Source organism: Schistocerca serialis, chromosome 2 (genome assembly GCF_023864345.2).
Source record: "Schistocerca serialis cubense isolate TAMUIC-IGC-003099 chromosome 2, iqSchSeri2.2, whole genome shotgun sequence".
NCBI lineage: Eukaryota > Metazoa > Arthropoda > Insecta > Orthoptera > Acrididae > Schistocerca > Schistocerca serialis.
The window spans coordinates 565,607,433-565,631,635 of NC_064639.1; the positions used below are offsets into that span (position 1 = coordinate 565,607,433).

The 24,203-nt window shown below is 42.6% G+C and overlaps 1 protein-coding gene across 1 annotated transcript in view; it reads left to right on the forward strand.

Moving 5' to 3' along the window:
- Positions 1 to 24,203, forward strand: part of LOC126456227 (brachyurin-like) — a 161,849-nt gene that overhangs the window by 17,022 nt on the left and 120,624 nt on the right. The window contains exons 3-4 of the mRNA XM_050091979.1: positions 11,165 to 11,263; positions 22,504 to 22,640. Of these exons, the coding sequence (XP_049947936.1) occupies positions 11,165 to 11,263; positions 22,504 to 22,640 (236 nt within the window). The remainder of the gene's footprint in view (positions 1 to 11,164; positions 11,264 to 22,503; positions 22,641 to 24,203) is intronic.

Genomic DNA, 24,203 nt, shown 5'->3' on the forward strand with positions numbered 1-24,203 from the left:
ATCTGAAGAAGCTATTGGCGGTTGTTTTAGTTCACTCATGGAATCAAGGAATGTTGATTAGTGCACACATCTTTCAGCGAGGAAGATTCCCATATGGAGGCAATGGACGGGCAAGTTCCTCCTATGGAGGCAATGGCCTGGGATTCGGGAGGATCGAGGATCTAACCTCAATCCTTTAATCAAATCATTAAACGCTAACTTGGGAATGTTATGAATCATTGACAATGCCATTGCAGGTTTTCTGAGATATCGGAGCTTGTGTTCCGACTAACGCCATCATACGAGGAGAGATTGAGGGGGGGGGGGGGGTTCGGTGGTTGCGGTGTGTGGAGGGGGGGGGGTGAGGGTGAATAGTGAGTCTTTGCAAATTAACACATCAGGACGTAACTTCACAACCTGGACTGTATGACATTGCCAAAATAACGTCTTATGCGCTAATTGTATGTCATTGGAAAAGAGGATACATGGGGTGTTAAAAATATTTTGAGAGGTGGTATATGAACGAAATCAAGACAAAAAGTCCACCAAATACAGGCTCCAAAATGCGCACCTTAAGAGCTATGACCATTTGCTTTTCTTCGCTAGTGCGAAACACATCTCTTGTATTGCAAGCTCTTTGTTACTACGAATAATGTATAGAACGCAGTGAACAAATGAGGAGACACTCCTATGTTACTGTCCTGGATACAGTGTGCAGTAAACATTTGTTAGTGTTGTTACTGTAAACAGTACTCAGGGTTCTGGGTAAATGCAGAGCATAGATTAGTTCTGCTTGAACCAGGCTGTGTTGTGATTAGACTGTCAAATACTTTTATTACATTGCAGTTTTACCTTTAATTTCCTTTTCCATCATTCTGTATATTATCATATGGGACGACATACGTGTCGGTGATAAAACGTGAGGATGTGTTAGATGACGACCAGTTTGGCTTTAGGAAAGATAAATGCATGAGAGAAGCAGTTCTGACGTTGCAGTTGATCATGGAAGCAAGACTAAAGAAAAATCAAGAAACGTACATAGGATTTTTCAACCTGTAAAAAGCTTTCAACAATATGAAATGGTGCAAGATGTTCGAAATTAAGAAAAAAATAGTGATAAGCTATAGAGAAAAATGAGTAATGTACAACTTGTACAACAGCCAAGAGAGAATAATAAGAATCGAGGACCAAGAACGAGGTGCTCGGATTAAAAAGTGTGTATCCTAGGGATCTAGTCTTTCGCCCTACTGTTCAATCTATACATCGAAGAAGCAGTGATGGAAAGAAAAGAAAGTTTCAAGAGTGGAACTGAAATTCAAGGTGAAAGGATATGATGATACGATTTGCTGATGACATTGTAATCCTGTGTGAAAGTGAAGAAGAATTACATGATCTACTGAATGGAATGACAGTCTAATGAGTACAGAATATGGATTGCGAGTAAATCGAAGAAAGTAGCAAAAATAAGAACTGCAAGAAACTAAGCATGAGAATTGATGGTCACGAAGTAGATGAGGCAAAGGAATTCTGCTATCTAGGCAGCAAAACAGCCCATGACGGACGGAGCAAGGAGAATATCAAAGCAGATTTACAATGGCGAAAATAGCATTCCAGGCCAACAGAAGTTCGCTAGTATCTACCATTAGCCTTACTTTCAGGAAGAAATTTGTGAGAATGTACGTTTGGAGCACAGCGTAGTGTGGTAGTGAAACATGGGCTGTAGGAAAACTGGAACAGAAGAAAATCGAAGCATTAGCCATGTGGTGCTACAGACGAATGTTGGTAATTAGGTGCACCGATGAAATGAGGGATGAAGAGATTCTGCGCAGAATCGGAGAGGAAAGGAATATGTGGAAAACACTGGCAAGGAGAAGGGGTAGGATGATAGAACATCTGTTAAGACATCTGGGAATGACTTCCATGGTACTAGAGCAAGCTGTAGAGGGTAAAAACTGTAGAGGAAGACAGAGATTGGAAACATCCAGCAAGTAATTAAGAACGTAGGTTGCATGTGCTACGCTAAGATGAAGAGTTTGGGACAGGAGAGGATTTCGTTGCGGGCAGCATCAAACCTGTTAAAAGACTGATGACTAAGAAAAAAGAAAAAAAGTTTCATTTTCTCACTTGCCATCACAATGTAAGCTTGCACCCTCAACAGCACATACAAAAATTATTTTCCCAGTGAGCTAATATTTTAAATGGTGCGAAAATAGAGCTGTGACCAAGTGCTGAAAACAGAAAGTAACTGCTAAACTGAATTTTTACGAATAAAACAAAAAATTAAACTTCAAACCAAAAATGGATTTCTCGGTTGAAATGTGCATTCACACAATACACATTATGCGCTGAATGAGTGTCGGTAAAGGAAAATTATTTACTTGTGCCAGGCAACGTATGATAAATGTAACTAGTTCTGTGCATTTTAGAAAGCACAAGGACACTTTCTAAGAAGAGTATGATGATAAATTCATACCACGAAACTGAGAGGACCGAAATTGTTTTTAGTGTTAATAGAATTCCGTGTCAATGGTGCACGCAGAAAAGTCCAATAATGCTGTAGTTTCGATCTCGTCAAATTTTGTTAGAGAATTCGATCTCCTGCTGACATTTATCCTTGTACATAAAAACTGAAGACCGGAAGTCCGTAAGCAATATGTTTTCGTTTTTTTTTCGGAAAAAATCTGTTGTTGTATTTTGCAAAGTCTTTCTAAACAAATAATTTTCGACCAACTGCTCGATATCGTCCACCATTTTATTCACGTCACCACTCGAATGAGCATTTCAATAGCTGCGAGTGTTTTCAATGGTGTTTCGCATCTAGGGACAGAAACTGCAGTGTTTATTCAATCGCCATATTCGTCGTCGTCCATTTAAAATCCATTTTGTTTGCACTGCCGCGTTGTATTATAAAATTCTTAAAGAATACTAAATGTGGGAGGTGTGTCGTGAATTTATAGAGTGTAGGTGAGTGTAATAATGACGGTGTAAAACCACCCAATAACGTAAAAACTTTCCCAAACATTTCATTAAATGGCACTGGCGTCACTAACTTCCACACAGATCGCAACGTCCGTAATCTCAACTTATGTAATGCATCTAAAAGACTGGGGAGAAATCCCCGCGTGCTTCTATTTGCTACGATTGCAAGTAAGTTCTTTTGATAGTGAAATTTCAAGCTTTGTGTGATACTTCAATCTCACGGTTGCAATACATTTGTGGTGTTCGTAGGGAAATTTGTATGCTTTATAGATTTTAATTTATTATTGCGGGGTAGCGGAAAATTATCAAGAATAACTACGCTTAATGCTTTTCATGTAATCTGAATTTGAGGATCCAGTCGGTAAACATATCAGTCAGCAGCCACGTTTATTTCGTGGCCGTATATTTTTAAAACATAATGGCTTTAAACTTGTCCCGATGACAAATAAGGATCGTTAATGAGATCCATCTGACATGTACGTTACCATTGACGTAAATCTCTCCTAACAGGTTAGCCTACCTGAAAATGATTGACCCCTAAGCGATACAGTTTTATTGGGTATGCAGGCGCAAATTGACGTAGTTTCGTTGGTGTTGAAAACATCTGCCGCGTCATATCTGTAGTCGTAGTCGATAAACCTTGGTTAGCTTCACTCCAGACATTTTAAACTCTATGCTGTTCGTTTTCATGAACGTTATAATCAGACTTTATTTGCGGAAAATTCGATATCCATTTGTTTTTCTCCAGTTCAACAGTTTTTCCACTCAAAACTATCCTGGTACAGGAGCATTCTGCGACCTAGCTTATTTGAACCAACAAGCAACGCAGTCTACACTTCATACATGTCTCTGACTCGAAATTGTGCGCTCAACCGGAAAAAAACCATGTTCATGGTCGTCGAAAAATTAATCTGTACTCAATATTACATATAAAAACTGCAGATTAATTTTCGACGACTGTGAACGTAGTTTATGTTCGAAACCGTTGGAGTAAAATATAAATAAGCCAACATTTGTGTGTCATGCATTTTATTAAGTTTTTGCAAGCTGATAACTACCTTAACAAGACGTTTTCGAATTCCGTTCTTCATCAACTGCCTTAAGCAGCCCCATCTTTATTTTAAGAGTCAATTAATTTGGGTCTCATGATTGCAGGAAGACAGTCTGTCAGCATATCATAAAAATTTAACTTTTCGAGTTAAGAGAATGTATGAAATTATTTCGTACTTTGTCGCCAACTCAGTGTCAGTTTATGCTAACTAAGCTGATTTTCCGGTTTAAGCATTTTCGCATCATTGTATCTGAACTTTTCAAATACATTCACACTACTGTGAAATGCAGCTGATCGTATTTGCAGTCTTCCAAATAATTTTTCATAGTCACAACACTACCAGCGACGCCGTGTGCTTTTAATGGCGCTGTATCAAGTCTATAGCGGTAAATTTTATTATTGTGAGACTGTTGCTGGATAATGCAAACTCTGACTGATGACAAAACAACGATTTCATAAACAAAAAGTGGCTCATATCTGAAAGATAATCACAGAAGTAATAGGTGCTCGCATGACTGCAAACAGATACATATTTCAAGATGACTAAAAGCGTGACATTTTACAGAAAATGGCTACTAAGCGAGCAGCAAAGAGAAGAAAAGGCTATTTTGAATTTTTACAGATGTCAGGCAGTTACATCGGCGCTCAGTTCTCGATTCGCGCTTTTCGGCGCTCATCGTTTGCCTGTACCGGAGCACATAAGATTTACACATCCACGTCTCCCTTTCTCGAACGTTAACACAACAGTTCTGCCACTCTGGCAGCGTCCACAGTTGGATGAAACTTAAGCGTACTCCCATTTCCGTTTTGTAAGTATCAGCAGGACATATAGCTTTCGTGTATAATTTCCCAGTGTTTAAAACGTGAAGATTGTTAAAGGCAGAGGTTATTGTGTTTTTACTGTGTAAAAATTCCAAAAGCACTCTTTGAAGAAAAATTCTGGCATCTTTGTTCCCGTCGTTCTGTATAACCAGTGAAATGCAACGTTAGAGGTATAATCCTTTTATTTTTGATGGTCTGATAATGCATTGGCTTGAACAACATTTATAGTTTCTGAGAAATTGCATTAACTGACCGTTCTTTGTTCTCGGTAGATTATTTTGTCATATATTGACGACATAATGACTTGTACACTGTTACGCCTAAGGGTGTATGGAGACATCAAGGGCATTCAAAGATAGGAAATCAAAGACACAAAGTGGAGAACAATCAAAAGTGGTAGCATTTAGGTTTCCGGAGATAAATAGTAACACTATGGCAAATTGCAACTGTTTCAGGGGAGAAGTTTCACTTCAGAGAATTAAGAGGTAACTTCATCCACGACCTCAAGGTCGCTGTCGTAAGGCGCCACTGTAGCAGATCGCCACGAAAAGGCACTGAGCCGTGCGTGGCTGGTGTTCGTGCCGTTTCTTATTTTACATCTTGTTTTTTCCGTACTGCCACCTCGTTACGTTACTTTTCAATTACTGGTGTCACCGAGGTGCTGTCTTGCTTGCCCGTGAGCGGCAGCAGCAGCCCTTATCAATATAGGCCCTGCCGTATTATCTTTGCTGGACTGCTATTACTTCCCGGTCGTCGTGTGTTTTGAGTTAGTTCGGACACGGCAGTGTTTGAGTTGGCACGCGGCACAAGTTCAGTAGGGGTGCGGCAGCAGTGAGGTCCGGACCACCAGGACTCGACCGACCTTTGCCAACACACATGATTGGAGTGGGGACGACTTTGGTGGGTCGACGGTCGGTCGTCTTGCCGGACGACGTGTATTTGGCCGGCGATAGCTTATTGGTTGGCTGTGTGTGCCGACTCGTGTTTCGTCCATGTTATTGTACAGTCACTGCCGTTAGCATTGTCTAGTTCATCGTGCAAGTGTTCGTGAAACCGTGTGTAGTTGGTGTGATTTTGACTGACAAGCTACTTTAAATGATTTCAACGTACTGGCTCTGAGGAGTCGGTCGCTTTGCGTGGACCATGTGAGGAATTCTCGGCGGGGCGTAGTTTGGCCGGGGCCCGCTGGCGGTCTCTACGCGGTGTCGGAGAGTGTGGCGCGGTTCCCACTGCTACGAGGTCCGTGGCTCATCGAACCTAAACACGGAAGTTGAGTTTTGATTTAACGTACTAGCAAGTCAAGATTGTCCACATTGTGTCGTTTGGAGTTCGTTGTCGGCTGTTGGGATATTCCCGCGAGCAACAACGTGGTTTTTAAGTTGGAGAATTCTAGCCACCTTCCTGTGGAGTTTCACTATATTCGGTTATTTGAACTGAAGTGCACCAGCGGTTACCTGCCCTGGGCGTTGACATAAATTTCAAGCGGTTTAGTTTCCTCATCGTGTTATTGCTGTCCAGCACGTGAGTAGTTTGACAGCTCTGTGGATGATTGGTTGTGGGCGTCAATATCTTCCACGTTGTTCCGTTCAACTCCCTGTTGTGCCCTGGTCGGGTGAAGTGGAAGTTATCTTGTCGTTGGGCCCGCTGACTTTCAGTCGGTTGGTTTGTCGTCGGATCGTGAATGGTTGGCCCGACTGCCTGTCTTATCCAAGCGAGCGTTAGTGTTTGAATTATAGGCCGACCCTCGAACATCTGGGTGCCCTTGTGTGTGCTGCCCTATTTCTTTTAATTGTTCTTGTTGTTGGTACTTGTATGGCTTGTACCCGGTTTTGTGTTTTAAATTAGAGTTGTTTTACTCTTAAGGCCTTCAGCCTAGTTTACAGTACTGTTTCATGTAAGCCCTTTGGCATTTTAAAATATTTTTGAATTTTTAAGTCTTTGGCATTCAGCAGATTTGAATTTAACTTGTTTACTTCAGCCTAACTAAAGAATTGTTTTAAGATATGGCTTGCCTTTTAAAATTTCTGATTATCCTTGCGTTTTAAGATATCGGCCTTCAGCCGTTTTTAAATTGAAGTGGCTTTCAGCCGGTAATTAAGTCCCAAATATTAAAGCTGTGTGAATAAAAAAGTTTTTGGGCTCTTGTAATGTTTGATCAAATAATATAGTTGTATGTTCGAGTGTAACTGACAGCTCCTTAGTGTGGCCCCTTTCCACAATTTATTGTATATATCCTTTCCTGCGGGTTAAGCAGGGCATTTCAGGCACATCTTACCAGAGGCAGCAAGCTTGATATTTTCTCCTGAGAACTGCAACGTCAGAGGGTTTACACAGGTTAGATAGCTACTACAGCAGTCACCACCCAAAGAATGGCGGGGGACGGGGCCAAGTAACGTAAAACAGCGTAGTTGCTGGATTTAATAGGGTGGCAATGACATTTAGCTGTCAGCTGAACGCTGTTGACACCAAACTTGGAGTATGTTAATGTAAAATCCAGAAGCATCCCTACCTACCGAGTAGGAGAAAGGGAGGAATCTAAAAGTGGTTGGCCAGAGGCATCCTGGAGGTGCCGAACGACTCACCAGACTGACCAAAGCTTGTTAAGTGCTGGTGAACTGGTAGGTCGACTACAGGAAGGAAGAAATGGCGCTCCTCCACGATTCTTTTAAAAGCTTCGTTTTTGTATTTAGAGGGAGTTCTCAGTCAAATCGCTGGGGCGCCGACTCCGTGCCACTCGAGGCCAGCCTCGGTAAGCTCTGACATGTCTTTCTCTCACTTGTAGTGCTGCTCTCGAGTTTGTACTTGCCGTGCTGCTACTGTTCCATAGCTGTGTTAGTACTCTCCCCTCCCCCACACCCCCACCCCACGTTTCACCCCCGTGAGATTCAGACATTGACTGTGCTGTGCAACAAATTTCCTTCTTCGCTTTTTCTAATCTTTGGAATTAGTCTTCGGCGTAGTAGTTAGTATGATAGCAAATAAATAGTGCTAATAAGACCCCTGAATTCCATGAGTCTCCCGCTGTAAGTATCCTGTCGAGCTACAACACAAGCGTCTCTCGTAGATACCCTGCGATAGTGTTTGGCACTGATCCAAGGCATCAACCTGCCTTCACAGGTAATTTGTCTTACTGCATTAGCTCGGAAATTGCAGACCGACCTTAAACCCCCCGCCTTCCCACTATCCTGTATCAGGACACGACAATTTTACACATTATAAATGGAATAACGCACTACAGTGATGTGATGTTCTATAGCATTTATTACAATGTCTGACAAAACAAGTGATGCATCCAGAAGGGGAGCATCAAACGAAATGAATCATCACGGGTCGAGAGAGTATGTGACGTTATTTCGTTGATTACAAAATAGTCATGTCTTCAAGAAACTTAGAAGTGCGAGGCTACGCAACAGTATGACGCTGCACCTACTTTGTCCTGGTTCCACACACTCATTCATTTGGGAAGTTGTTGTATCCCCCCGTGGGGTAAGCTGGCCAATAACTGATGTACACTATGTGATAAAAAGTATCCGGACACCTGGCTGAAAATGACTTAAAAGTTCGTGGCGCCCTCCATCGGTAATGCTGGAATTCAGTATGGTGTTGGCCCACTCTTAGCCTTGATGACAGCTTCCATTCTCGTAGGCATACGTTCAGTCAGGTGCTGGAGGGTTTCTTGGGGAATGGCAGCCCATTCCTCACTGAGTGCTGCACTGACTAGAGGTATCGATGTCGGTCGGTATGGCATGGCAGGAAGTCGGCGTTCCAAAACATCCCCAAGGGTCAGGATCCTGCGCAGGCCTGTCCATTAGAAGGAGGTTATTGTCGTGTAACCACTCTGCCACAGGCCGTGCACTATGAAGAGGTACTCGGTAGTGTTGAAAGATGCAATCGCCATCCCCGAAACGCTCTTCAACAGTGGGAAGCAAGAATGTGAAGGTGCTTAAAACATCAATGTAGGCCTGTGCTGTGATAGTGCCACGCAAAACAAGAAGGGGTGCAAGCCCCCTCCATGAAAAACACGACCACGTCATGACAAAACCGCCTCCAAATTTTACTATTGGCACTACACACGGTGGCAGATGTTCACCGGGCATTCGGCATACCCACACCCTGCCATAGGATCGCTACATTGTGTACCGCAGTTCGTCACTCGACACTATGTTTTTACCCCTTGTCAATCGTCCAATGTTTACGCTCCTTACACCAAGTGAGGATCGTTTGGCATTTACCGGCGTGATGTGTGGCTTAAGAGCAGCCGCTGGACCATCAAATCCAAGTTTTCTCACTTCCTGCCTAACTGCCATAGTACTTGCAGTGGATCCTGATGATTGGATAAATGTCTGCCTATTACACCTTACTATCCTCTTCGCCCGCACGATCTTGTGCTGTACATGTGCCTTCACGTTTCCACTTCACTATCACATCGGAAACCTAGGGATGTTTAGGAGTGTGGAAATCTCCGGTACAGACGTATGACACAAGTGACACCCACATTCGAACTCCGTGAGTTCCGCGGAGCGTCCCATTCTGCTTTCTCACGATGTCTACTAACTACTGAGGTCGCTTATATGGAGTACCTGGCAGTATGTGGCAGCAAAATGCATCGGATACTTTTGATCACATAGTGTGACTCGTTCTTGATATCCACTGGGTCGGAGTGGACGTCCGAGATCGTCCCATACCTGTTCTATCGGGGGAAGATCTGGGGATATTGGTGGTCGCGGGAGTACCTCAACATCACGGAGATAGATCATACAGATACGGGCTATGCATGAATGAGCATTGTCCTGTTGCAAGAAAGGGTATCACGATAAGGTCGCATGAGCGGTAACACATGTCCATGACGTACCGTTGTGCCGCCAGAGTTCCCTCGATCTCTACCATCAGTGTCCTGAAATCATACGTGATTGCTCCCCGCATCATGACGCCAGAAATAAAACCACTGTGTTTCCCAGTATGTTGGAAGAATGGATCCCCTGCCCAGGTCAAAATCATACTCACCACAATGCGACGCTGAACATAATGAGGCGTTATTCATCAGCAGTCCATGATACCAGGTCACGTCACCACTCAAAAACTGAGCCGTCTGTATTGTGGTGTTAATGGCAGCCTACACATGGGACAAGAATTCCCTAGTGCGACTGCTGCCAGTCGCCGACCAATGGAGTGGGATGAGACAGAACGTTGCAGCGGGTCCATTGCTTGCTCTCTGATCGCAGTATTTAACGAAAAGTATTCTGAAGTATAAAGTAATTACGGATAATATATTTTGTGCAGCTAATTTTTGTCTTAGAACAATTGTTGTAATTTATCGTGTAGTTTATCATTTCATTTGTCACATATTTTACCTAAGCTAAATAGTTTTACATTGCATTTTACTGAAAAACTCTGTTTTTAGTGATAAAGCACATATTACCAACTGTCATCTTTGAAAACAAACTTAGATACTCGCTAGATACACCAAGCTTCAAATATTTGACCGCGCAGTAATTTCACAACCACACGTATTTACGCGTGTACCTGGCGTTAGAGTAACAGCCGAAAATCGATTTCACTACAGTCTTGTGGAATATTGAACCAATGTCGTGAATTTCTCATTCATCATGTTCTGATAATTATTAACTACAGTTACAGAGAGCATAATGTATATTTCAGACGATTTTAACGGCTCGTTTTCAATATAATTGAACAGTACGATTAGCCTCGGCTTCCCTGCTTGAGCACTTCCCCCACGGCTATTTTTAGCATAATGTCTTGCTTATTGGGATTCTTTTCTATGCGCAGATTTCTGAATTATTTGACTGACCAAAGTCATTTATACAAAATTTCTCTAAACATGAAGCTACTTTTTAGAACAGAATATTCATGTTGATTTTTAGCAGTGAGATCGGTCATAAGGAATACCAAAACGAATGTCCGTTGTGGGCATCATTTGTCTTTGTTGATAATATTCTGTGATTCACTGATAATATCTGAGTAAATGCCTTGGTAAATTATCGGCAACAGCAGTTCTCTACAAACGGATAGGGACCGCACAGAGTGGTTCGCACGTAACTGTCTTAATTTTACCTCCAAGTACACTTGGTTTCTCAGAAACCGTAGGTCGAGTGCTCATATTTTCGAAGTCATCTTAATTATCCCGATCAAGTATGTTATAGAGACGTCCGTTCATTTACGTACTAAATGCGTCCATATGTATCTTGATTACTAGAATCGTAGTTCAGAGAGTATTTTCATTGCTTCTGTGACTTCATTCTTCGAGAGAGTCCTACGTCTTGATTGTTCCAGGGATATAACGAGAAATATAAAAATATGTTTCTATTTTTACAGATTACATCGGACTGGTGAACCTGCCTTCTCGCTCACAGGCGGGCAACAGCTTCGAAGGCCAGACCGCTACGGTCAGCGGCTGGGGCCTCAATACCGACAGTAAGTACACGCGTTCTACGTAGGTGGTGACTACTTTTTAAACTTTTTATTGATTCCGTCCCATCCTGAAAGTTGGTGTAAGGGTATCGAATGTTGTTAGCGGTAATACGTTTGAAAATGTGAGTCTGCATTTATTGTATAGGTTGTCTCGTCATACAATACGTCAAATTTTGCACGATCTGCGTAAATTTAATGTAAACTGAGTAATCTTCTCAACGCAACACGTTTCATGGAAGTATCTTCTGGATCACTAAAATCAGTGGCGTATGCGGTATTAAACGCGCCGTCAGGCTTCCAGGAAAGCAATGTACTCATACTGCGGCAGAAATTAAAAGCAGATAACGCTAAGAGCTACCACATGATCAACAAGGCACGGGAATTTCATAAGATGCTGACTGGATGCACCCAGTAAAGAATAGAAAAGAATATCCGTCAGGTAGTGATAGATAGTCACGAGCTATTCGAAATTTACATTTGAATATCTATCTTTAAAAAATCGTCATGTGTCAACTTGAATAAGATATTCAGAATTATGTAGATAACCAAATGTAATACAGGGGAGACGCTTAAGTATAATATCTATCGAAACCGAATAAAGCTAACTGAAGTTAGTTTGTAAAAGAGTGCTACAGCTCATTAACATTGCAGCATAAATTTTTTGTGGATAAGGGAAAGACGAACCTCAATGCAAGTTCCAATTAAGAATATATAGGTGTCATTTATGAGCTTCGTGGATGACAGTCTTGTCCTACGAGATATTTCACATACTGCGTATTTGTCCTGTTCGGGAATAGCTCTGTAGGGCCTGCAGTGCTTTATAAAGACTTGATACATATGAGTTAGTACAACGTGACAACTACCGTCTGAATATGAAGACACATGCTTAGCACTGGATCGTCTGCAAAAAGTTCGAACCAGATTTGCTACATGTGATTTATCATTTAGAAGAATTTGCTGTGGGGTAAGACACCCCTAGGGCAGAGCCGTAGGTGGTTAACGGAAGGACATTAAAAAAACCCGAAAATGATCTATATTAGTGCCTAGTCCATAGTTTTCGGGATTTCCGAATGATGACACTTCCAGTGACAGTTGACTCCTAGAAGTAGAGGTGGCACTAGGCAAAATTGACATGTAATGCTTAATTTCGAAACGCTTCGAGAAAATTCCAGAAAATGTGACTTATTGTTGTTTTAATCTTCAGTGGCAACACTGGTCTCCCTCTACGATATTTATCCTCCACACTCCCCTTCTATACTAAACTGGTGATGCCTTGATGTCTCAGAAACTGTCCTCTCAACTCATATCTTCTTTCGGTCAAGTTGTGTCAAAAATTTCTTGTTTCCCCAATTATATTCAGTACCTACTCATTAGTTACGTTATCTACCCATCCAATATCCAATAATTTTCTGTAGCGCCACATTTCGAAAACTTCTATTCTTTCTTTGTCGAAACTGCTTATCGTCCATGATTCACTTCCACACATGGCAACACTCAAGGCAAATACTTTCAGAAAAGGCTTCCTGATGTTTAAATCTACACTCGATGTTAATAAACTTCTCTTCTTCAGAAATCCTGTCCTTGGCATTTACAGTGTATACTTTATATCCTCTCTACTTCTGCATTCCTCAGTTATTTTGCCTCCCAAATAGCAAAACTCACCTACTAGTCTAATTTCCTTAGCATCACGTGGTTTACTTCGACAACATTTCATTAACCTTGTTTTGCTTTTCTTGATGTTCATTTCATATTCTCCTTTCAAGACAATGTCCGCTCCGTTCAACTGGTCAAGTAATTTGCTGTCTCTGATAGAATTACAATGTTACTGGCAAACTTCAAGGTTTGTGTTTCATCTGCCTGGTTATTAATTCCTACTCCAATTTTTTCTTTTATTTCCTTTACTGCTTTATCAGTATACAGATTGAGTACCGTCGGGGGTAGGCTAAAAAACAGTCTTACTTCCTTCTCAACCACTGCTACCCTTTCATGCCCCTCTACTCTTATTACTGCCTTCTGTTTTCTTTTGTAAATAGCCTTTCGCTCCCAGTATTTTATCCCTGTTACCTTCAGAATTTCAATGAGAGTATTCCAGTCAATGTTGTCAAAAGCTTTGTCTCAGTCTACAAATACTATAATCGTAGGTTCGTCTTTCCTTAATCTTTCTTGTGCGTCATAGGGTCAGTATTGCCTCGCGTGTTCCCACATTCTCCGGGATCCAAACTGATCTTTCCAGAAGTCTGCTTCTACCAGTTTTTCCATTACTGTGTAAGGAATTTGTGTTAGTATTTTGCAGCCATGACATGAAACTGATAGGTCGGTTATTTTCACACCTGTTAGGAACTGCTTTCTCTCAAATTATTACATTCTTCTTGAAGTCTGAGGGTATTTCATCTGTCTCCTGCATCTTTAACACTAGATGGAAGAGTTTTTTAATGGATGACTGTCCCAAGGCTATCAGAAGTTCTGACGAAATATCGTCTACTCCCAGGGTCTTGTTTCGACTTAGGGCTTTCAGAGTTGTGTCAAGTTCTCGCAGTATCATATCTCCAATCTCAACTTCAACTACGTCTACTTCCATTTCTGTAACATTGCCTTCAAGTTTATCTCCCTTGTACAGACCTTCTATGTACCCCACCAATCTTCCAGCTTTCCCTTTTATGCTTAGCACTGGTTTCCCATCTGAGCTCTTGACATTCGAACAGCTGCTTCTTTTTATTCGTAATGGCATCTTTAACTTTCCTGTAGGCGGTATCTATTTTTCCCGTAATGAAATACGCTTCTAAATACTTACATTTGTCCTCTAGCCATTCCTGCTTAGCCATTTTGCACTTCCTGCCAATCTGATATGTTAGACTTTTGTATTACCTTTCGCCTTCTGCATTTTCTGTATTTTTATATTTTCTTCTTCAGCGATTATATTCAATATCTCTTGTGTTATCCATGGATTTCACTAGGGCTTGTCTTTTTACGTATTTGATTCTCTGCTGCTATTTCATCTCTTAAAGTTACCCATTCGTCTTCTTCTGTATTCCTTTCCCCTGATCTAGTCATCCGTCGCCTAATACTCCCTCTGAAACTCTCAGCAACCTTTGGTTTTTTCAATTTATTCAGGTCCCATATCCTTACTTTCCTACCTTTTTCCAGTACCTTCAGTTTTAATCTACAGTTCGTAGCCAATAAATTGTGGTCAGAATCTACATCTGCGACTGGAAAAGTTTTACAGATTAAAACCTGATTCCTAAATCTGTCTTGTCATTACATACTCAATCTGAAAACTTCCGGTGTCTCCAGGTCTCTTCAACGTAAATAATCTTCTTTTGTGATTCTTAAACCGAGTGTTAGCGACGATTAAATTATGGTCTGTACAAAACTCTACCAAACGGCTTCTTCTTTCATTCCTTTTCCCCAGTCCAGACCAAATTCGAGTACCCCATCACTATTAAATTTTCGTCTGAATAACTTCTTTTATGTCGTCATACACTTCTTCAATTTCTCCATCTTCTCCTGAGCTAGTCGATATGGAAACAACTTCTACAGTGGTGAGTGTGGGCTTCGTGTCTATCTTGGATACCCGCCGAGCGTTTCTAGGCCCTACAGTCTGGAGCCGCGAGACCGCTACGGTCGCAGGTTCGAATCCTGCCTCGGGCATGGATGTGTCTGATGTCCTTAGGTTAGTTAGGTTTAAGTAGTTCTAAGTTCTAAGGGACTGATGACCTCAGAAGTTAAGTCCCATAGCGCTCAGAGTCATTTGAACCATTGTATCTTGGATACAATAATGCGTCCACTATGCTGCTCATAGTAGTTTACCCGAATTCCTACTATCTTATTCACTGTGAAACCCACTCCTGCATTATCATTATTTCACTTTTTTATTTATAACCTCGTATTCAACGCACCAGAATTCTTGTGCCTCCTGTCACCGTACTTCACTTATTCCCGGTATATCTAACTTCAACCGATTCCTTTTTAAATTATCTAACGTACCTGTCCGATTCAGCGCTCTGACATTCCTTGCTCTGATCCTTCCTTTTATTTCTATTCCTTATCTAATGTATTCAGAGTGAGAATAGGGACAAAACCTAGTTAAACGAGAAAAAAAGAATTCTATTAATGAATAATTGACTATAAAATAAGAATGAAAGTGCAAAGCACACAACATGGAAACCTAACAAATATACAATCATAAATCCTACTATCCAAGACTGGCACAACACCTAGCGGTCAAAACGCGTCCCTTGTTAAGTTCGTTAAGAACACTGCAAAGGTTGATGTTGTAACCCTTTTGTAAGCTCTGACCACCACCTAAGGTGGAGTAGACAACGAAAAACTAAGAGACGAATTAGTGGCACTGCAATTATGTGAATTTACTCTTCCCTATATTACTTCGATTCGCAAATATCACCCAAGTGATCAGAAAAGTGTCAATCTTCCGCGTCGTAGAAGACTGGCGGCGCCGTGGAGATGCAGTGTGACGTCCAGAAAATAAATACGGCTAGACTATGGACGTATTACTGAGTCGGAAAACTCCTATGATTGAAGACACTCAGTTATCGCAGACATTTACGAGACTCTGCAGTCTGCTTGCCTACACTGGCCAGGAACACAAGAGTGTCTCTAGTGCACGAACGTAAATGAAAACTTCTCAATACAAACAGCGCCACAATAAAGTACCAAACTGTTAACACATTAAGAACATCTCCCTAAAATTTGGGGAAACAAGGTGGACAGATCACAAAACGTTACAACTCTAACCACATTCGTTTCATTGTCACTTAAAACGGAGGGCAGAACTGCTGGTAAATTTTCCGTCGCCCTCTGGCCCGAAGATAAAACACAGTCTAACAGAATGTGGCTTATAGTGATCTGTACACCATAAGCACCACCCACTGGAGGGCCGCCGCGCTGGAGCAAGAAGCCAGGCGCGAGACGACTGTGGCTTACGCGAAGACGAGAAAGGAGAAGCTCACCCTGTCTTCGTGGCTCGAACACCACTGCGTAGTGCGCTTTACTAGACGCAGCGTATTACCTGTCACTTCCAGTTACTCCCATCGCGGCATGACTCTGTACCTCAACAGCGAGGCGATAGTGTGCAAGGGGACGGCACAGTGAAATAACTGAGGATCACGACATGCCTCCTTCGCTGCTACATCTGCGCTTTCGTTCCCCGCAATATTCATGTGCCTTGGTACCAAGAAAAAAGACCTCCCTCCACAGCCATTGTACTTAATGGAGGTGTTCAAAATGGTTCAAATGGCTCTGAGCACTATGGGACTCAACTGCTGAGGTCATTAGTCCCCTAGAACTTAGAACTAGTTAAACCTAACTAACCTAAGGACATCACACACATCCATGCCCGAGGCAGGATTCGAACCTGCGACCGTAGCGGTCTCGCGGTTCCAGACTGCAGCGCCAGAACCGCGCGGCCACTTCGGCCGGCCCTAATGGAGGTGTCTTGTATATTCTGTCCCACTTTCACTTCTGGGTACAAGCATTATATAGAATGACGGTCGCTCAGAGAAACTGAATAGACAAGGAATTTTGCACTTGAAGCAGCATCTTATCTGCTCCAGTGCCCGCAAGAACGTATGAAATTCCCCGTCGAAGGCAGTTAAGTCCCGAGGCTGCCGGACCTAGAGGACTCGATCTACAGGGCAACCAACGGTGTCCTGTTTCGACGAATCCGCAAGGACAGCTGTAGAGTTGTGTTGCCCAGTTGCAATGTCATAAAAAATGTGGTTAAAAACATATGCAGGAGTGCAAACAGTCCTGTACGGCACTAAATCTAATATTGTTCTGGGCCTCTGCAGTAACCGTGGTGGCAATCGCATAAAACCCTGGATTTGTGGTTGTACATGCTCCATGCTTAGTGACTGCAGCGCAAGCCGCGCACGGATGCCAAATGGTCATTGCGCTCGTGGGCGGTTGGACAGAAGGTGTAATCAGTAACCAAAAGTCGCCAAAACATCACTACAATTGCAAATGCAATCATGTTCTGTATATCTGGTTCCAAACTTCCAGCACGTTTGACCCACATGTGCAGTTTGATTGTAATTGCATGTTAACCGATACATACCAGACCGACTATATTTATCAGCGTCGGTATTACGTCTTCCAAGTCTCCTCTGTATTATGTTGTTTTTTCGGTATCTTTAGCATATTGCCCACTCAGTTTCTGTAAGTCATTAAGTGCCTTTTGTTACTTACTATCTGCGGATAGTATGTCAATAATGAAGCCTATCTCCTTAACTCCCTCCCCCCACACCATCTCTCTCTCTCTCTCTCTCTCTCTCCCTCTCTCTCTTGTTGTGTGTGTGTGTGTGTGTTTCTGTCTATAGTGTTACGTGTTCACCGTTTTTGTATTTTCTTGTTTCTTTTGTCTGCTGACTTTGCATCGTACCGATTCTCCTGTGCAGTTCATTTTATCACCCTGTAAAATTAAATTCTTTTACCCATAGTCAACACCATTCACTCTACTAGCTACCCATAAGTCTCTCAAATCCACCTCTCTCTCTCTCTCTCTCACGGCATGTAAACACGTGTACATATTTGTGTTATTTCCAAATTTACTATAAAACTAAAATCTTTAGGCATACGGTAAAAGAACAACTCCTAAAGTCTCAGCTCTGTGATATACACACATCAAAAAAAGTTTTGCACCACCTCGGTTCCGAGAGTTCCGGAACACGTACAGAAAATTGGAACAGAGCTCAACATAAAGAACATTTCCGCCCTTGTTATTGCTCATGAAAAGCACACACTGCACGTTGTACCACCATGCAGCGCGACTTCCAGATATGGTGGTCCAGATTCCTGCACACACCAGTACCTACAATACCCAGTAGCACGACCACTTGCATTATGCCCGCCAGTATTCGTTATGGCATACTATCGACAAGTTCCTCGAGGCACTGTTGGTCCCGATTGTCCCACTCCTCAACGGCGATTCGGCGTAGATCCCTTAGAACGGTTGGTGGGTCACGTCGTCCATAAACAGCCATTTCTAATCTATTCGTGGCACGTTCGATAGGATTCATATCTGGAGAACATGCTGGTCACTCTACTCGAGCGATGTCGCTATCGCGAAGGAAGTTATTCACAAGATGTGCATGATACGGGTGCCAATTGTCGTCCATGAAGACGAATGCCTTGCCAGTATGCTGCCGATGTGGTTGGTCTATCTGAGGATGGCGTTCACGTAACGTACAAACAGTTACGGCACCTTCCATGACCACCAGCGGCGTACGTCGACCCGACATAATGCCACCCCAAAACAGCAGCGAAATTCCACCTTGCTGCACTCGCTAGACAGTGTGTCTAAGGCATTTAGCCTGACCGCGTTGTCTCCAAACGCGTCTCCGTCGATTGTCTGGCTGAAGGCATATGCGACAGTCATCGATGAAGAGAACGATATGCCTATCCTGAGCGGTCCATTCGGCATTTTGCTGAGCCCATCTGTACCGCGCTGCATGGTGTCTCGGTTACAAAGATGGACGTCGGGAGTGAAGGTGTGCATCATGCATCCTATTGCGCAAAGTTTGACTCTAACATTACGTCCTGTGGCTGCACAAAACACATTATTCAACTTGGTGGCGTTGCTGTCAGGGTTTCTCAAAGCCATAATCCGTAGGTAGCGGTCATCCACTGCAGTAGTAGGCCTTGGGTGACCTGAGCGAGGCATGTCATCAACAGTTCCTGTCTCTCTGTATCTCCTCCATGTCCGAACAACATCGCTTTGGTTCGCTCCGAGACGCCTGGACACTTACCTTGTTGAGACCCCCTCCTGTCACAAAGCAACTATGCGGACGCGATCGAACCACGCACGGTATTGACCGTCTAGGCGTGGTTGAACTACAGACAACACGAGCCGTGTACCTCCTTCTTGGTGGAATGACTGGAACTTATCGGCTGTCGATCCTCCACCGTCTAATAGGTGCTGCTGATGCATGGTTGTTTACATCTTTGGGCGGGTTTAGAGACGTCTCCGAACAGTTAAAGGGACTGTCTGTGATACAATATCCACAGTTAACGTCTGTCTTCAGGAGTTCTAGGATCCGGGGTGATGCAAAACTTATTTTGATGTGTGCATGTCTCAACTCTGTGCTGTATGTAAACTAATGAAAAACGATTGACACTTAACAATCGTTCCTTTTACAAATTCAAATACATTTGTACCAGAAGTTCAAATAATCCATCTGAGAGGTTAATATGAAACAACAGTTTTTCAGAAAGAAAATAAACAATTATCCACTGAAGATAGCACAAAAGTGCTGAAACATTTTTGGGTAAGAAAACTATAAAGCAGTGTCTTGAATAACGCGGAATTCGTCTCCAGTTTTTCTTCCAGCACCCAAATAAGAACTGCAATATCCACAAGATCACTACATAGCCAATGTCTTTCAGTTTTCTTAATTCTTCACCGCCAGATTCTCATCGCCCTCTTGAAGTTTTGGCTTTACGGAGGATTTTTGCTATCTGCTTCAGCACTTCTTCGTTTTCTGAGACCTTATCTCTTGTTTTGTCAATTTCCAATGTTTTACAAGCTACTTTCATTCGGCAGACTGCCTTTCACAGTCTTCAGTCCACCTAGCATGTTTACATCTCCCTTGTAACGCTGTTGTTTCCTTTTCTGTAGGTACGTATTTTTTCAGGTATCAGGCTAGATCCCTGTTTTCCTTTGCTGTAGCAGCTTTTGAAAATTAGCTATGCTGAGGTTTTCAGTGTCGTTTCTTATAACTTTATTCTCAGGCAGTGTTTTCTTATTTAATGATAGAAGTCTATCCTTACACGGGTCAGGAAGTGATAAATTGGAAATTTGTGGTAAGTTCCTTTGGGACCAAACTGCTAAGGTCATCGGTCCCTAGGCATACACACTACTTAATCTAACTTCGAGTAACTTACGCTAAGGACAACACACACACTCATGCCCGAGGGAGAACTCGAACATCCAATGGGAGGAGGCGCGCAAACACTGGCAAGGATCCCTAGACCACCCGGCTACACCGAGCAGCAGAAAGTGATAGGTTAAAACTGCCACATTTTCTCACTTCTACATTTCCTATTTCCCTAACGTCGCATTTAGATATTGCAACGTATTCCAGTTGAAATTCACCAAAATATTTTTGTGGAGAGCGCCAAATTTTCTTTTTCGTGGGATGTCTTTTGAAAACAGTAGACACCAGTATAAGACCAAACGTGTCACAACCGCCAGTAAGTTTTCTGACATTTAAATTTATTGTCCTCAAGAACATCGCCCTTGTATAGACCCTCTATATACTCCTTCCACCTTTCTGCTTTCTGTTCTTTGCTTAGAACTGAGTCTGCACATGAGCTCTTCATATTCATGCAAGTGGTTCTCTTTTCTCCAAAGTTTTCTTTAATTTTCCTGTAGCGAGTATCTATCTTACCCCTAGTGATATGCGCCTCTACATCCTTACATTTGTCCTCAAGCCATCCCTTCTTAGCCATTTTGGACTTCCTGTCGATCTCATTTTTGAGACGTTTATATTACTTTTTGCCTGCTTCATTTACTGCATTTTTATATTTTCTCCTTTCATCAGTTAAATTCAATATCTTATCTGTTAGCCAGTGATTTCCATTAGCCCTCGTCTTTTTACCAACCTGGTCCTCTGCTAACTTCACTATTTCATGTCTCAAAGCTACCCATTCTTCTTCTGCTGTATTTCTAGCCCTCATTACTGTCAATCGTTCCCTTATGCTCTCCCTGAAGCTCTCTGCAACCTCTGGTTCTTTCAGTTTATCCAGGTCGCATGTCCTTAAATTCCCACCTTTTTGCAGTTTCTTCAGTTTTAATCTACAGTTAATAACCAGTATATTGTGGTCAGAGTCTACACCTGCCCCTGGAAATGTCTTTCAATTTAAATCTGGTTCCTGAATTTCTGTCTTACCATTTTATAATCCGAGATCTTCCAGTATCTGCAGGCTTCTTCCATTTATACAACCTTTTATGATTCTTGAACCAAGTGTTAGCTATGATTAAGTGATGCTCTGTGCAATGTTCTACCAGGCAGCTTTCTCTTTCATTCCTTAATCCTATTCCATATTCACCTACTACGTTTCCTTCTCTTCCTTTTCCTACTATCTAGTTCCAGTCACCCGTGACTATTAAATTTTCGTCTCCCTTCACTATCTGAATAAATTCATTTATTTCATCATACATTTCATCAATCTCTTCGTCATTTGCTGAACTAGTTGGCGTATAAACTTGTACTACTGTGGTAGGCGTGAGCTTCAAATCAATCTTGGCCATAATAATGCGTTCACTGTGCTGTTTGTAGTAGCTTACCCGCGTTCCTATTATCCTATTCATTATTAAACCTACTCCTGCATTACCCCTATTTGATTTTCTGTTTATAACTCTGTATTCACCTGACCGGAAGTCTTGTTCCTCCTGCCACCGAACTTCACTAATTTCCTCTGTATCTAACTTTAACCTATCCATTTCCCTTTTTTAATTTTCTAACCTACCTGCCCGATTAAGGGATCTGACATTCCACGCTCCGATCCGTAGAACGCCAGTTTTCTTTCTCCTGATAACAACGTCCTCCCGAGTAGTCCCCGCCCGGAGATCCGAATATGGGACTATTTTAACTCTGGAATATTTTGCCCAAGAGGACGCCATCATCATTGAAGCACACAGTAAAGCTGCACGCCCTCGGGTAAAATTACGGCTGTAGTTTCCCCTTGCTTTCAGCCGTTCGCAGTACCAGCACAGCAAGGCCGTTTTGGTTAGTGTTAAAAGGCCGGATGAGTCAATCATCCAGACTTGCCTCTGCTACTACTGAAAAGATTGCTGCCCCTCTTCAGAAACCACACGTTTGCATGGCCTCTCAACAAATACCCTTCCGTTGTGGTTGCACCTACGGTACAGCTATCTGTATCACTGAGGCACGCAAGCCACCCTACCCACGGGAAGGTCAATGGGACATGGTTTCTTTCTTATAGTTCAGTAATTGTCACCCTGTACATGCCTCAATAAAAACACATATTATGTGGCACTTGTTACCCTAATAAAAGTTTACAACGAAGAGAGAAGAGAAACATGTAATACAAAATACGCAGAATATGTTTAATGTTCGGCCTACTAGTTGCATTACATTATCTGTGTAATTCCGTAACGTATCATGATAAAGAACATTCTTGGAAACTGAACATCAGCGCATTTAGTGAAGCTGTCACTCATGGAAGCATTGAGGGGTACACGAGGCCGTGTTGTTTGTTTCCAGACGGTGTCATCCCAGACACGCTGCAGTACACGACACTGAACGTCATGTCCAACACGCAGTGCAGCCAATACTACGGCGGTCCCATCTACGACTTCACACTCTGCGCCGTCGGTTCCAGCGGACAGAGCACCTGCAACGTAAGTATCTACCGCCATTGTCACTGCAACAGATATTGATTCCATACGGTAACTGAAGTGGCCGAATAGTCTGACCACCAAGAGTACCATGTCCAGTCGGGACAGTGCGCGGATTCTGGGACAGAAATCAAAAGAACTAGTGAACACTTAACTTTGGAAAAAAGTGTCCTTGTTGAAATCCATATAAAAGTCTTTAGCAAAGCAGGGACAAGTTATCACGTTAATAGTTCACTACATAGAAACATACGTACTGAAAGTCTTGGTGCCAGTTTGATGCACTACTTTCGTAGAGAAAGTTACGACTGCATTGTAACTATCCTCGACTGCTGCTAACCCGAGCTGTTCGACAACTGGGTGACAACTATGCCAGAACTGGACTACAACCCAGCAGGAAGTGGCTAGAGCTACGGTCGGGCAGTCTCTTACTAAGGTGATCTTCGGCGCCGGTGGCGCCTAAGCTCAGGGTGCGTGGCACTCGTGCGTCCGGTAGCTGGGCGGCGAAAGTTGCGTCGCTGTCGCTGCCAGGAACCTCGATGCCTTTCTTTGTGAGGGCACATGCTTCAATGGCGAAATTTTTATTGTTGGTAGAACTCAGCACCGTTTTGAACTTTGTTCGTAGTCTTCTATCCATCGAATTATCCCTGGAGATTATGCTATATAGGTGCGGGAAACCGTCCACCAACTGTAGCTGATGATGTCCTAGTCTCACAATCGCGTGATGCTCGTCTACATTGAATGCTGTCGCCTCTGCCTTGGTCTCGCTGATATGAAGGTATTCTAGGAGCTGATTCCCACACACGTTGAATCTGTTCTGAACTCCTTCTTCTGATTTGCCTCATATCATGATATCATCTACAAATCCAATTGCATTAATTTCAATAAAACTTATCTGGTTGTTCATTATTCCATCGCCCATAAAAGTGATGAACAGTAGTGGAGACAGTGCACTGCGTATCTGTACTATACTCATGGTCTGAAATCATGAAGATCGTTCCTCTCCACCGAATGATTCACAATATCGAATTACTAACGATCCTCGGAATACTTCACAACATTCATCGTTCATGAAAAGCTGATGCTGCACCCTCGGTGTCCAAAGATATTAACAACATTTCCGAATCTGATACACTTTTGTTCGCACGATGCCGAGCTAATATTACTCACGGTAGGAGTTTGCCCTGCCTTATGGGCTACACTGTGTGTGAAGCTAAACGTACTGCAGATCTTCCATAATAATAAGCTCATCTAAGGGTTAACGATAGGGATGGTTGTATTTCTTTGATGAGGTTGCGTACCGTTAGCCGTGGTAAAGAAAGAGAAATGTATCAATTTCAGGTATTGGACTTCGGTACGGAAACAACTAAGGAAAAAGGCGTAAGTGTAAATGCCAAATTTCATATTACCAATTATGGTCTGCTGACGATGATAACAATTTGGGGTCTCCCAGCTTCTGTGCTGGCATCACTTTGTTGCACAAAGAAGCGAGTATTCTTACATATCCTCTTCACTGGTAATCTGTACCATCATCACAGTCAGAACCTGTAGAGGGTATTTACAGACTTC